Source organism: Panthera onca, chromosome B3, assembly GCF_046562875.1.
Source record: "Panthera onca isolate mPanOnc1 chromosome B3, mPanOnc1 haplotype 2, whole genome shotgun sequence".
Lineage (NCBI taxonomy): Eukaryota > Metazoa > Chordata > Mammalia > Carnivora > Felidae > Panthera > Panthera onca.
Window position 1 is genome coordinate 39840960 of NC_138344.1, and position 15516 is coordinate 39856475.

The 15516-nt window shown below is 50.3% G+C and overlaps 1 protein-coding gene across 1 annotated transcript; it reads left to right on the forward strand.

Moving 5' to 3' along the window:
- Nucleotides 1-1844: 1844 nt before the first annotated feature.
- Nucleotides 1845-15516, forward strand: CILP (cartilage intermediate layer protein). Its single transcript, XM_060618255.3, has 9 exons — nucleotides 1845-2004; nucleotides 3505-3675; nucleotides 5634-5726; nucleotides 6389-6658; nucleotides 7950-8129; nucleotides 8525-8839; nucleotides 9741-9849; nucleotides 10539-10696; nucleotides 12693-15516. The coding sequence occupies exons 2-9, from the start codon at nucleotides 3615-3617 to the stop codon at nucleotides 15044-15046; spliced, it is 3540 nt and encodes a 1179-aa protein (XP_060474238.1). The 5' UTR covers nucleotides 1845-2004; nucleotides 3505-3614; the 3' UTR covers nucleotides 15047-15516.

Sequence of the window (15516 nt, forward strand, 5' to 3'; positions counted from 1 at the left end):
CCCTCCTGATCTCTGGCCAGACTTCTTACAGCTGTCTTGCCTTCCTTTCTCTCCTCCATACAATGTTTGTTGTCAACATCTTATCAAACATTGCCAGCACTGGCGGGGGCCTCAGAGCTTGCTCTGTCCAAATTTTTGTGGCACAGGTGGAGACACCGAGGCCCAGGGTCACTTGGGTCATTGCTTGTCCAAGGTCACACATCAGAATTAGCAACAAGCCAGTACTAAGGCTTTTGACTCCCAAGTTCCTATTTTTCTCTTGTCCTTTGATCTGGCTATTATGGTTCAGTCTTTGTCCTCAGACTAGTAGAGCTCTTACGAGATTTACTCAGTTCAGATTTTGCCTTCAAAGTCATGCATGAAGCTGCTTCATGGTTTGGCTCTGATAACAAATTGGACGAGACTGGGACTGGCTACAGAATCTATGAGCCAACGGCTAGGAGCTGGGAGGGAGACCAGGCTCCAGGAGACAAAGCAAACCAGATCTGGGCCTTAGATCAGCTTTGGGGCCATTGCTGCTTAACGTCTTTCCTCTATACCTGCCCTCTCCCCCAACAGTCCATGTCCAGGGTGATGATCAGAGAGGCATAGTTCCTAAACCCCTGCTTACACACATACACACACACTCAAAGAGAAAGACACAGACACATACAAGCACACATACACAGCTCTCTGGATGAGGGTCTGACTGCTCACTGTGGGATCATTACCACATGAGGCTTCTTCCTCTGAATGCGGGACATGTCTCCTCCCTTGTGTTCTCCCAGTGCCCAACCTAAAGCCTCCCATGAATAGGAACTTAAAGAGGGTATATGGGAAGAGTGAGCTGACACTGGTACTGGAGGCCATGAGGCCAGGCCTCCATCTCTAGGCCCTGGAATGGGGCAGGAAGCCCAGCCCAGGCTGGATGAGCCCGGCACATAAAGTGGGTCCTAGCAGGTCTTGCTGTGGTTCCTAGTATACCCCTCCCCATCTTCTGCCTCCAACTGGGACTCTGATGTGGTCCATGGACCAGCAGCATCAATATCACCTGGGAGGTTTTAGAAATACACTCACAGGCCTCACCTCAGATCACAAACTCGGTGTGGGGCCCAGCAATTAGCCCTCCAGGGAATTCTAAGGCATGATAAAGCTGTAGAACCGCTGCCTGTGACAATAGGCAGACTCCTGCTGGCAGGGAGGCTGCTGAAGTCCAGAAACACAGGCAGCTGCTTACGCCACCTACAGGTAAGTCTAGTCATGTGCTGGAAGGCCCCATAACTGAAGGCAGACACATGCACACGCGCACAAACATGAGCATCTGGCAAGGTCTCAGAGTCTATCTGCAGTGGCTCTGGGGTCCAGTGGACATAGACAGGCACCCAGGTGGAAGTAGGTAGGGGCAGGGAAGAACTGTTCTCACCAGGTGACATCCTGTGTCCCATAATTCCTTTGTCCTTTTCCCTTGAGGGGGTCAGAGAAGCTGAGTAGTCACCCAGCTCAGACCAGGCACCCTCAGTTGAGAGAGCAGATGATCTGTGTGCCTAAGAGAGTTTGGAGTATGTGCTAACACCAGCAAAGTTCTTTCTCTGCATGGGCAGGCCAGGGCCAGGGGAATGTGGGGATCAGCAAGCAAAGCTTAGGCAAAAGCACACCACCCCCTGAGCTATGAAATGCTGTCCAGATGTAGAATAGCCCTTGGCCCTTTCCCAGGGCTGCTCCCAGTGCCCACCTTACCTCCTCTTGCGTCTTTCTGCTCTGGCCTGTGGAGCCCCAAGCAGCTCCCCACCTGGCCCCTCCCCAGGCCCCGCAAGTGAAATCCCAGCCTCTGGGGAGCTCCTCCGGGGGATGTGGGGAGGGGATGGGGAGGCTGAGCTTCCCCATGCTCAGATCTGGTTTCTTTGCGCTTCCTCTGGCGCACTGCCACAGGCTGAGCCACCAGCTGTGCTATATAAGGCCTGGCGGCTAGACGCTGGAGAGAGGAAGACTTGAACCCCCCAGCTGAGGAGTTCTGCTCAGGCCCCGGTAAGCTCCACTCCCATTTTCCTCACGCTATGCTTGCACCCCACAGCCCCACTCAGCTCTTCCCACCCTCCCCTGACCACCCTGCATCTCCCCCAGGGAAGGTCCCCCCACTTCCCCCCACCCTGTTTCTGCCTTGAAGTTCTCTCTTTTCTCCCATTGGTCCAAAGTCGTCCCCCTCCTTCACCTGAGGTCGGGGGCTCTCAAATGGTACCAGTCAGGGTCTGTTCCTCTGGGTGCCTGCTTTTTTCTTGTGGTCAGCCAGTCTGCTTTGTCCGAGAGTTCTGAGGAGTGTGGAATGAGGAGCCTAACTAACAGAGCGTATGCTGAGGAAACTTCTGAGGGCTGCCAGATGGGAAATGATTTTTCCACAAGGTGCCTCAGCCACCTTGGCCTCCCAGACAGTGCTAGAACGGTCTTCGACTGAATGCAGGAGCATTCAGCTCCCTGCTCAGAGCCTAGGAGCCTGGGGTAAGACACACAGTGGGGATCTTGGGGACCCCATGCCTCTGTTCTCTTGGCTGAGAAACAGGTGGGAGAGGGGGTTAGCAGGCTTAGAGCTAGAGGATCCGCAATGTGGGACTGGTTTGTTCTTCTCTGGGACAGCCAAGTGCTTTTGGATCTTTTGTTCTGGAAAGCAGGAATCTCCCCTTTCCCACCACACCCTGGACTATGGTCATTAAAGGGAGCCACTTCTGAATCTCCAGGAACTGGTCAGATTCTGGGTTGGCCAGAACTCTGGGGAGAGATAAAAATGAGTTGGAAGGAGCCTGGGCCACACCCCGTGGATATTTGCCCTTATTGCAGTGCCTGCTTTCCTCTCCCCGCTCCTAGAGCCCCTAACCCATCCTTAGCAGTTATTGGGGAGCCATGCTTCTCACAGTGTGTTCCCCTCTGCTCTCCTTCAGTGAGCTCCTGTCTGTGTAACTCCCAGCCAGGCCCCAACAAGCAGGCCAGAAATGTGTTTCAGCTGCAGCCTGTGCACATCTGGGAATGTGTTCATGGAGGTCGTGTGTCTGAAGCATCTGCGCCCTCCAGCTTGCCTGTCCTGTGAGGGGTCACTGTAGTCAGGGCTGGGCTGCACAGTCTTAACATAGTTCCTTTGTGCAAGAGTGTGAGCCCCACCAAAGGGTAGCAAAACATGCCCCCAAGCCCAGGTCTTGGAAGTGATGAATGAGTCACCCAGAGGCTGCTGGGAGTAAGCCTGGGGCCCTCGTCATTGGCAAGGCACCTCCTCACCCCTGCTCTCTCTCGTGCCCCATCTTGATATGGGGTCCTGGCGCCTGGTCCCAGGATCTGAATCCAGGTCTGCCATATTTGAACTCAAATTCTGAGCCTCTGCACCTCTCAAGCTGCCCGGATTCACAACTTGGGCAGGTGTTACCTCCCACAAGACTATTCTGTCTACCCTTCCACCCTGGATAGGTCAAGAAATAGTTCTGTTCTAGCCGTAAGAAATGACACAGAAATGTGGAGCTTGATAAGCATTTTTTTTCTTTGCAGGTGACTGTATCTGAGAAACTTCCCAGGGGACTACGTTCCAAGGAGGACCTAACTTTGAAGCACTCTCACCCATCTCCTCACCCATATTCCCCACAGGGCCTGAGGGAAAGATGGTGGGGACCAAGGCCTGGGTGTTCTTCTTCCTGCTCCTGGAAGTTACCTCCGTGTTGGGTACGGGCTAAGTATCTGCTCTCTCCCAAGCCTCTACTTCCCATTGTGAAGTCATATCTGGTCTGGGACATAACTGTTTATCTGCCATAAGCCTCAGCAAGGGCCTTAAGACCTCAGGCTGGTTTATAGACTTATTAATAATTTATACACTGCTTGTTTCCCCCAAAGAATTTGAGATAGTTCCCAATATTAAAACTCACAGAACAGAATCTTTTAAATGAGGAGAGGGATTAGCTGTCACTCAAAGGGAGGGAAAAAGATAAAAGGATTATCACTACTGAGTGCTAAATTTAGCTCTGAGATTCCTGGCAGTCAAAGCAAAAGGGAATCATAAGGGATCACTGGGGCCTCAGAAGCAGGTTTGGGAGCTGGTCTGGTTTTAGTTTCATAAAAATTCTTCTGGCCTGAAGTTCAATTTCATTTAGACCCTGCAGCCAAATTTCACAGACACCAGAACCCCACCCTCTGGTGACACTGAGTTCTTTTTTTGATTTATTTATTTTATTACTGTTTATTTAGTTTTGAGAGAGAGAGGGAGAGACAGAGCGCAAGCAGGAGAGTGGCAGAGAGAGAATCCAAAGCAGGCTCCAGGCTCTGAGCTGTCATCACAGAGCCAACGCAGGGCTCAGACTCATGAACTGTGAGATCATGACCTGGGCCAAAGTCAGACGCTTAACCCACTAAGCCACCCAGGCACCCTGACACTGAGTTCTTGAAGGGGCAGGTAGAGGGAATTTACCTGGTGCATCTAAGCATCAGGGCTCCCAGCACTGCCCTGTGTGTTCTCTCCCATCTCCCCTTCCTCTCCTGATTTCTAACCACATACTCAAGTAAGGCAAAAAATGCTCAAAGCCCCCTTGTAAAGCTGCATGCGCTGCAGCCTTTGTGAGTACCCGTGTGGGAACAAAGGCTGTCTCCGCATCTTGCCGAAACTTGTGTGTACCTACCTCCCACCTTGCTCTTTCCACCCTGACGGCTTCTGTTTGTGAAGATGATTAACATTCAGTCATCTGAGGGGAAATCAGATTAGTTTGATTAAAAGTGCTCCTATCACCCCAATTAAGCAGCATAGAGAATTCTGATTTGGCTCCTCACATGAGAAGTTAATTGCCTTTTAAAGCTGGTGCTGCCTTCTGTTCTCCTCCTTCCCCTTCTGGAGACCCCAGATGGGGTGGAACTGGAAGTTGCTTATGGCCTGAAGACCCTCGACCCATCCTTAGGAGTTGCTAACACTAATTGGGCAAACACTATGCTAAGCATTGTCCTAAGTGGGTTTTATGAATGAGCTTATTTAATCTCCACAATCCTCTGAGGCAAGAACTATTATTATCTTCATTTTATGATGAGGGAACAGGGGTCAAATGAGTTAAGCATCTGGCTCAAGGTCAAGCAGGAAGTGGCAGAGCCTCTGGAGCTCACACTCTCAAGCTCTGTATAGTTCAGAGATGTTTACTTGTATTACCACATGAAATTCTCATGCCAGCTGGACCATCACTCTCCGAGATGGGAACTAATATCTCCATTTTACAGATGAGGAAAATAAGGCTCCATTCTGCCAAAAAGGACAGGTCCAGATCGTAACATAGGAGTCCTGGCCCGCTGGCTGCTTAGCAGCATCCAATGATCCATTTCTAGAACAAGAGCAAAAAGACAGCCATCATTTGCTGAGCATACACTACGTGCCAGGTCTCTTTATATTCATTATCACCCCGAATATGCATCAGAACCCTATGATGTAGCAACTGTTAATGCAGCCCTGTGTTATGGGAAACACAACTAGAAGACTAAAGCTTTTGTGAGGTTGCATAGCCAGTTAGTGGCAGGGTGGAGATTTGAACCCATGTTCAGCATTCATGCTCCATCCACCACATCACTTGCTTCTCTGCATCTTGAGAGGCTGGTAGCAGGATCCTACTGGGCCCTTGTAACTAACAGTCCTGGCCTCTTCTTTCCCTCAGGGAGGCAGATGATGCTCACTCAGTCGGTAAGAAGAGTCCAGCCTGGGAAGAGGATCTCCAGCCTCTTTGCCAAGCCTGGTGACCCACTGGAAAGTGAGTTGTGGCTGGAGCAGGGAGGGTCAAGAGAGGGGGTCTTTACTGAGCTTGCTGGGAAGATCTTTGAAGCCAGGGCACAATGTCATGGTTTCCATGGAAACCCACTTTTATAAGATGTTTGGCCTACATCTCTGTTCAGGCAGAGAGACCTAGTATATAGGAGGATAGCTTAGAATGTGAAGCTGCCTGACATATTCAGGAATGCTATAGAGCTTGCTGGGGCCAGAGCATAGGCTGGAGGGGAGACAGGGTGGGAGATGAGGATGGAGAGATAAGAGCTGGAGGGCCAGTTCACCAGCACCCCGAATGCCTGGCTAAGGGATTTAAGCCTGGGGAGTGGTGTGATCCAAGCCACCTGGAGAAAGCTCACCCTGACTGCAGTGTTGGGGAGGGGTGGGGATGAGTGGAGGGGGAACTTGGAGGTAGAGAGACCAGGTAGGGAGTTGCTAACATGGTATAGCCAGGCTGCTGAGAGTGTTAATGGAGTGGCAGGTGCAGAAGGTTAAAAGACTGGAGAGATGGATACAATAGGGCCTGAGACTTATCGGGGGTGGATGAGAGATATCATGAGTGATTTCCAGGAGTTAAGCAGGAAGTAGGATGGAGCTCACCTGGGCCTCTGGGGCCTGGCTCCTCTCTGAACTGCCTCTCTCTCTCAGGTCCTGGTGAGTGGACAACGTGGTTCAACATTGACCACCCAGGCGGGCAGGGTGACTATGAGCGGCTGGATGCCATTCGCTTCTACTATGGGGACCGTGTGTGTGCTCGGCCCCTGCGGCTAGAGGCTCGGACCACTGACTGGATGCCTGCAGGCAGCACTGGCCAGGTGGTCCATGGCAGTCCCCGTGAGGGCTTCTGGTGTCTCAACAGGGAGCAGAGGTCCGGCCAGAATTGCTCCAATTATACCGTGCGCTTCCTCTGCCCCCCAGGTGAGCCTGGACAGTCCCCCACCCACAACCTCCCAGCAGCCTCGGCACAGGGAGAGGCCACGATTGGCACGTGGCCATGGGAACTCTGGATATCACACACACGCACAGGCTTCAGCTCCCTCAGAATAACGCATTAGGGTCAAGAGAGCCATAATCTTCCCTAGAGTGTTCTGTGGTAATGGATACTTCCCATTCAGCCCACTTATTGAATGTGTGTGGCAAGGTGGTGAAGACCACAGGCTCTGGAGTTGGGTTTCATGGGTTAGAATCTTGGGTCTACCCTCTGAACTGTGTTCCTTAGGCAAATTTTCTGAAGCTCTCTGAGACTCAGGTTTTCCGCCAATAGAACAGGGGTAATATTAGTAATTATTAGTAAATCTTGATGTGGGATTTTATGAGGATTAAATAAGATAATGAATGTAGAGGGTTTAACCCAGGTGAACGTTCACTAAGTGTTAGCTTCTATTATAACTCCTATGTGCCAGACACTGGGCTGGTTATCTACTAGTGACAACTGACCTGTGAGGAATCTCCATTTTGGCAAGTTACCCCGGATTCAGAGAGGTTAGGTAGCTTCTCACGATTACACAGCTAATAGGTAGAGAGCTGGGATTTGAACCCATGTCTGTGTTTGCAGAGTCCAAGAGTTCATCTCCACATCCTCCCTCTCCACACAGGATTATACAGAGCCATCTGTAACGCTGCCCACTTCTCAGATAGCCACTTTCCCTTCCTGGGACTCTGCCAGTGCACACAGCCTAACCCTGCAGGCCTAAGTGGGAGTGATGGTCATTCAGAGTGGGAGCCCAGGCTGGGCAAGGTCTCCTAGACAAGGTCTGAGGTCCCCATTCTTGCACACAGGCCTCAGAGCAGAAGTGAGGAGGGAACTTGATATCTGAGTCACTGAGGTCCCAGGCCCTGGCTTCCAGGGACTTCACAGGGAGTGCGTCCATAGGAACATATGGCTGTTTCCACACTGGTGGAGAGGGAAAATGGTGCTATCCCTGTACATCCTAGGACTGCATACTCAAGTCCCAGTGCTTGGCCAAAAAGTCCCTTTCAGAGCCATGCCTAGTCTATATGGTACCTTTGTGCAAATTAGAGACACCATTTCCTCAAGACTCTTGACTTCCATCTGTTGGAAAAGTCACTGCAGTAAATATAAATATCAATGACATGTATGATATAAGCAGAGACGCTGTCTCTCTGAGAAAAACAGCCTCAGGGTCAGATTTCCTGACAGAGTCCCCTTGGGAGGTAAGTCAGACCATCTGCTGGTCCTGCTTTGCAGGGTCCCTGCGCAGAGACACAGAGCGCATCTGGAGCCCATGGTCTCCCTGGAGCAAGTGTTCTGCTGCTTGTGGTCACACTGGAGTCCAGACCCGAACACGCACCTGCCTGGCGGAGACAGTGTCATTGTGCACTGAGGCCTCTGAGGAGGGCCGGCTCTGCATGGACCAGGCCTGTACAGGTACTGCTCTAGCTCCTGGTACTAGAAAGACATGCCACTGAGGCTAAAGTAGTCTAGGAGGACAGGTCAGAGGGTCAGACTGAAACAGATTCATTCATTCACTCAAGTATTAAATGAGTATCTATATAATGTACTCTGTAGGGGAATGCAGGGGATAATGTGGGAGCACAGCACAGGGTCAATTATAGCTTAGGAAAACCAAGAATGGCTTCCTGGAGGAGGTGTCCTGGGCTAAGTCTTGAAGGATGAGTAGAAATTAGTCACTCAGCCTGATACAGAAAGGTAACAAAGACCTAAGGAGAAGGGGAAGCATGTGTGAGTCCACAGGCTGATATGTGCCTGAAGGAGGGCCAGAGTCCATATAAGCCCTCCTGATGCGGCCCCTTCTTTTACAGCCTGTGATATGACCTGCCCCATGGGCCAGGTGAATGCCGACTGCGATGCCTGCATGTGCCAGGACTTCATGCTACACGGAACTGTCTCCCTACCTGGGGGTGCCCCAGCATCAGGGGCCACTGTCTACCTGCTGACCAAGACACCTAAGCCACTGACCAAGACAGACAGCAGTGGGAGGTTCCGAGTCCCTGGCGTGTGCCCTGATGGCAAAAGCATTCTGAAGATCACAAAGGCCAAGTTTGCCCCCATCATGCTCACGATGCCCAAGACCAGCCTAAAGGCAGCCACTGTCAATGCAGAGTTCATGAGGGCAGGTACTGTTTTCCAGGGAAGGGCTAGATGGGAAGGCTGGACTTTTTTTTTTTTTTTTTTTTTTTTTTTTAACATTTATTTATTTTTGAGAGACAGAGAGAGACAGAGCATGAGTGGGGGAGGGGCAGAGAGGGAGACACAGAATCTGAAGCAGGCTCCAGGCTCCGAGGTGTCAGCACAGAGCCTGATGCGAGACTTGAACTCACAAAACGTGAGATCATGACCTGAGCCAAAGTCGGATGCTTAACCGACTGAGCCACCCAGGCACCCTGGACTTTTAAATAAAGGGATCGTAGTGCTAAGATCTGGCTTCCCAGCTTACAGAGTAAAATTCCAAATCCTTACCATGACCCACAAGGCTCTACATCATCTGGCTCCCCCACTACTTCTCTGCTCTTCTTCCATTATTCTCCCTTCCACCCCCACTGAGTTATTCTACTCCAGCCCTGCCTCAGGGCCTTTGCACTTGCTATATACTCTGCTTGGAGAATTGTTCGCACAGATGTTGACATGGCTTGCTCCCTCAAATGTATGAGTTCTTCCCTGGCCACGTTATCTAAAGATGGCCAGAAAATTCTGCTGGAGGCAGCAGAATGGGAGTATTGCACTATTCAAAACAGCCAGCTCTGTCCCAACAGAAGTGCTTGGGAAGCTTGGTTCACACAAGGTCCCCTTGATTCTTTACTGCCCCACCCAAATGCTGCTTGAAAGGCCACAGAAGCTGGTCCTAGGCCAAGGGGGTGGACTCCATTCTGGACCAGTTCCCTTAGAGAGGAGCTGGGGGTGGGAGTAGGGATAAAGTCATACAATTTTAACACATGACAAAGAACTTGAGGGGCGAGGCTCTAGACAGTCAGCCACAAAGAAAAAAACCAAATCACCATTTCTTGTCTTCTTTCCCAGAGACTCCATACATCGTGATGAACCCCGAGACAAAGGCACGGAGAGCTGGGCAGAGCGTGTCCTTGTGCTGTAAGGCCACAGGGAAGCCCAGTCCAGACAAGTATTTCTGGTGAGTGTTCTGCCAGCTACCTTACCCAAGTTTTTTCTTGGAAACCAGATCTTTCTTGCATTGGGTCTGGACTTATTAATTGTAATAATAATGAATAGAATAGAGTTATTGGTAAGGCCCTGGCACAGAGCCCATAAATCGGCATTTGCAAGTGGGAGCCAGCAAGGTTGAGGCCTCCCGGACAACCAGGAAGCCCTGTCATTACCCTCTTGAAGCTGGGATCCCCACAGAGCAGCTCTGGACTCAGGGTTCTGACTTGCATATCCTTGGGACACAGAACAAAGTTCCCCAGCCTTGCTTCCCTTGACCAAAGCACACAAGGTCAGAGTCCCCAGTGGCTGTGAGTCCCTTATACCCTTCACAGATATTTTACAGCCATTATCTTGTTTGATGCTCCCAACAGTTGTGTGAATTCAGCTAGGGATCACCATTCCCATTTTACAGACCAGGAGGTTGAAGCTCTAAGAGATGAGATGAATTGTCCAAGGATCCACAGTCAGTTAGTAGTGAGGCTGGGATTCAGAATCAAGTCTCTTGGCTCCCAGGTCAGTCAGTACTCTTGGATGAGCTGAGTCATCTACAGAGCCCCATCCATCATCTGTCTCCCTGACTGCTTGCTCCTGGCACTCTCCCCAGGGATACATGCCCTCCCACTGTCCCCTCAGGCTTCCCCTCTCCATTCCTTGCAGGTACCACAATGACACACTGCTGCACCCATCCCTCTACAAGCATGAGAGCAAGCTGGTGCTGAGGAACCTGCGGCAAGACCAGGCTGGCGAGTACTTTTGCAAGGCCCAGAGTGATGCTGGGGCTATGAAGTCCCAGGTTGCCCAGCTGATTGTCATAGGTAAGCCTGTCAGCATCCCCGAGTCTGGCACGGGGCGGGGGAGCACCCTAGTGGGCATATCTGGGCAGTAATAGCCTGGGCTTTTCTGCATTGAGCACAGTGCTCTGCCCTCAAGGACATAAAGATGTCACAGGCCTGAATCCTGCCTTCATAGAACTGCCAGTTCAGGAAGGGTGAAGAAATACAAATAAGACACAAATAAGTAAAGATAGAAAAATGCCCTGAAACAGGAGATAAAAGGCCATGGATTCTAGAGATGAGACACAGAGATCTTCCAGTGTGAGTGATCATGGGTGACTGCTCGAGGGGGCAGCTTTACGTGAGCTAAGGTTTATAGGAAAGGGTGACCTGACTAGAGCCAGCTTTAAGAAGTGATCTTGAGGGGGAGAGACTCCAGGCCAAGACCAATCGAGAACCTGTACTTGCAAAGTGGAAGCGGGGGGGGGGGGGGGGAGATATCTTAATAATTAGCCTAAACAAGACCAAACAAAAGGCAGAAAGAGAAAGTTATTGGAAGGACTCTGCAATATTTCACAGACTCCAAGAAGGTTGAGCAACAGACCTCAGACAGACAGGACACAGGGCATTTGGACCTCTGCAGAGGAAGTGTGGAGCCCCCTCTGCAGTGGTTCCCGATCCATAATATCAATGCTCCCACTTATTACAATTAACTTTAACACTGCTTTACCATTCTGAAGTTAAATTGATAATAACTATACCTAATTTCCAAATATATATGTACATGGCCCTAACTATAACATAAGGGTGAAATAAAATAACTTTAATAGAAAAAAGTATGTATTTCATTGTGTAAATGTTTTGGCATAAGGACATGAGAAGGCTTACCAAGTGGTCAGACACTTGCACTTCAATCCAGTAACCATGAATGTGACAGCTACAAATCCTGACGGATCCAGAGGTATCATTTTGGTGCTTCACATTCCTTGGCTAATGTCGCTGCAGGTACATGGCTTTTCTGAACCAAGGAAAAGTTCTTGGTATTGTTCCAAGCTAAACAAGGTATAATCTTAGCTTGATTTATATGGTAGTTACAGTTTTTAAAAATTCAACATATAGTTAAAGCCACATACAAAATTGTAGGCTCTGATCATTTTAAACAGGCTTTCTACCTACATGAGTGTCTGCTGGGATATGTGAACATCATGCAGGATGCAGAAAAATTCTTTTTTTTTTTTAATGTTTTTATTTATTTTTGAGAGAAAAAGAGAAAGAGTGAGAACGAGTGGGGGAGGGGCAGAGAGAGAGGTAGACACAGAAATCTGAAGCAGTTCCAGGCTCTGAGCTGTCAGCACAGAGTCCAACACAGGGCTCGAACTCATGAACCGGGAGATCATGACTTGAGCTGAAGTCAGAGGCTTAACCAACTGAGCCACCCAGGTGCCAGAAAAATTCTTAATGCAGAACAGTGCCAAGCATTACAGGACACAGAACAACAATGCTCCCCACCCCTGACTAAATGCCAGTAGCACTCCCAATTTTAGTTGTAACTCAAAACAATCTCACAAATTTTCAAGACCCCTTATTGAGAACCATGACTCTGATGGTCTCAGCAACCAGCTCTGTTTCCCCATGTATAAAATGGGATTATAATAGCGATTCCAGGGTGGTTGGGTTGCTCAGTCTGTTAAGCGTCCAACTTCAGCTCAGGTCATGATCTCGTGGTCCCTGAATTTTAGCCCCTCATCAGGCTCTGTGCTGACAGCTCAGAGCCTGGAGCCTGCTTTGGATTCCGTGTCTCCCTCTCTGCCCCTCCCCTGCTCACACTCTGTCTTTCTCTCTCTCTCAAAAATAAACATTGAAAAAAATAATAGCTATTCCATCTCCCTCAGAAAAATTCAGGAGAATCGGGAGCATGGATATGCAAGCCAAACCATATGGTTTGAAAACCATAAGGCACTGCAGAGAGGTGAGGTAAGGATACCCTTTGTGTAGGACGTGAACTTACTTTTAATATTCATACCATTTCCCTCCACAGCCCCTTATGAGACTCCTTGCAACCCCACTCCTGAGAGCTACCTTATCCGGCTGCCCCATGATTGCTTCCAGAATGCCACAAACTCCTTCTATTATGACGTGGGCCATTGTCCTATCAAGACCTGTGCAGGGCAGCAGGATAATGGGATCAGGTGCCGGGATGCTGTGGAGAACTGCTGTGGCATCTCCAAAACACAGGAGAGGGAGATCCAGTGCAGTGGGTACACGCTGCCCACCAAGGTGGCCACGGAGTGCAGCTGCCAGCGGTGTACAGAGACTCGGAGTATCGTGCGTGGCCGTGTCAGTGCTGCTGACAATGGGGAACCCATGCGCTTTGGCCATGTGTACATGGGGAGCAACCGTGTGAGCATGACTGGCTACAAGGGCACTTTTACCCTCCATGTCCCCCAGGACACTGAGAGGCTGGTGCTCACATTTGTGGACAGGTTCCAGAAATTTGTCAACACCACTAAAGTGCTGCCCTTCAACAAGAAGGGGAGTACGGTATTCCATGAGATCAAGGTGCTTCGGAAGAAAGAGCCCATCATCTTGGAGGCCATGGACACCAACATTATCCCCCTGGGGGAGATGGCTGGTGAAGACCCTGTGGGAGAGTTGGAGATCCCATCCAAGAGTTTCTACAGGCAGAACGGGGAGCCCTACACAGGGAAAGTAAAGGCCAGTGTGACCTTCCTGGATCCCCGGAATATTTCCACAGCCACAACTGCCCAGAGTGATCTGAACTTCATCAATGATGAAGGAGACACCTTCCCCCTTCGGACATATGGTATGTTCTCTGTGGACTTCACAGATGAGGCCACCTCAGAGTCACTTAATGTTGGCAAGGTGAAGGTCCACCTTGACTCAACCCAGATCAAGATGCCAGAGCACGTGCCCACAATGAAACTCTGGTCGCTCAATCCAGATACAGGGTTGTGGGAGGAGGAAGGTGACTTCAAATTTGAAAGCCAAAAGCGGAGCAAAAGGGAAGAGAGAACCTTCCTGGTGGGAAACATGGAGATCCGTGAAAGGAGACTCTTTAATCTGGATGTCCCAGAAAGCAGGAGGTGCTTTATCAAGGTTAGGGCCTACCGGAGTGAGCGGTTCTTGCCCAGTGAGCAGATCCAGGGGGTTGTGGTCTCTGTGATCAACCTGGAGCCCAGGGCTGGCTTCTCATCCAACCCCAGGGCCTGGGGCCGCTTTGACAGTGTCATCACAGGCCCCAACGGGGCCTGTGTGCCTGCCTTCTGTGATGACCAGTCCCCTGATGCCTATTCCGCCTATGTCTTGGCAAGCCTGGCTGGGGAAGAACTGGAAGCAGTGCAGTCTTCTCCTAAATTCAACCCCAATGCTATTGGTGTCCCTCAGCCCTATCTCAATAAGCTCAAGTACCGTCGGACAGACCATGAGGACCCACGGGTTAAGAAGACAGCTTTTCAGATCAGCATGGCCAAGCCAAGGCCCAACTCAGCTGAGGAGAGCAATGGGCCCATCTATGCTTTTGAGAACCTCCAGGCATGTGAGGAGGCACCACCCAGTGCACCCCACTTCCGGTTCTATCAGATTGAGGGGGATCGGTATGACTACAACACTGTCCCCTTCAACGAGGATGACCCTATGAGCTGGACTGAAGACTACCTGGCATGGTGGCCCAAGCCAATGGAGTTCAGGGCCTGCTACATCAAGGTGAAGATTGTGGGGCCAGTGGAAGTGAATGTGCGCTCCCGCAACATGGGGGGCACTCACCGGCAGACAGTGGGAAAGTTGTACGGAATCCGGGATGTGAAGAGCACACGGGACAGGGACCAACCCAATGTCTCATCTGCCTGTTTAGAGTTCAAGTGCAGTGGCATGCTCTATGACCAGGACCGTGTGGACCGTACACTGGTGAAGGTCATCCCTCAGGGCAGTTGCCATCGAGCCAGCGTAAACTCCATGCTTCATGAGTACCTGGTCAACCACCTACCACTAGCAGTCAACAATGACACCAGTGAATACACCATGCTGGCACCCCTAGATCCACTGGGCCACAACTATGGCATCTATACCGTCACTGATCAGGACCCTCGCACTGCCAAGGAGATTGCACTTGGCCGGTGCTTTGATGGCACATCCGATGGCTCCTCCAGAGTCATGAAGAGCAATGTGGGAGTGGCCCTCACTTTTAACTGTGCAGAGAGGCAGGTGGGCCGCCAGAGTGCCTTCCAGTACCTCCAAAGCACCCCCGTCCGCACCCCTGCCGCAAACACTGTCAGAGGAAGAGTGCCCTCAAGGAGACAGCAGCGGGCAAGTAGGGGTAGCCAGAGTTGGCGTGAAGGGGCCACCTCTCTGAGGTTTCTTGGGGTTGCTCAGTAGCCTTTGAGCAACTAAGTCTTGTGGTACTTCTCTTCCCCCACCCCATGCAACAGCCATTGTGAGACTGATGCATAAACTGTCACTTGGTTAATTTAAGCACATCTGTTCTGGTGCAGTTTGCTTGTTTTGGTTTCTCCATGCCTTTATTTACTGTCTTTATTCCATGATACTGATTTGCACAGAGCCCCAAAAATGGCAAAATAAAGTCCTTTTGTCCTGTTCTTTAAAAGAAACACAAGAAAATGACCAGTGGTAAAGTCTGTGGCCATCAATGAAAATGTACTTCCTTTTCTTTTTGCGGGGTTTTGCTCACTTCTACAATAATGATAATCTGATGTTAAAGATCAACTAACCAATATAAGGCATGTTTCTTGGCCTTGGTCTATAGGATGTAAGCAAGGCCTCCATCACAGTTCATGCATATAAACGGTGGTGAAATAAAGGAATAAACTACAATATTGTTACTTGAA

Coding starts and splice junctions, on each gene's coding strand:
- CILP (XM_060618255.3), top strand. CDS start 3,615: ATGGTGGGGACCAAGGCCTGGGTGTTCTTCTTCCTGCTCCTGGAAGTT. Junction 8,130..8,524: donor CATGGACCAGGCCTGTACAG/GTACTGCTCTAG, acceptor CTTCTTTTACAG/CCTGTGATATGACCTGCCCC. Junction 8,840..9,740: donor TGCAGAGTTCATGAGGGCAG/GTACTGTTTTCC, acceptor CTTCTTTCCCAG/AGACTCCATACATCGTGATG.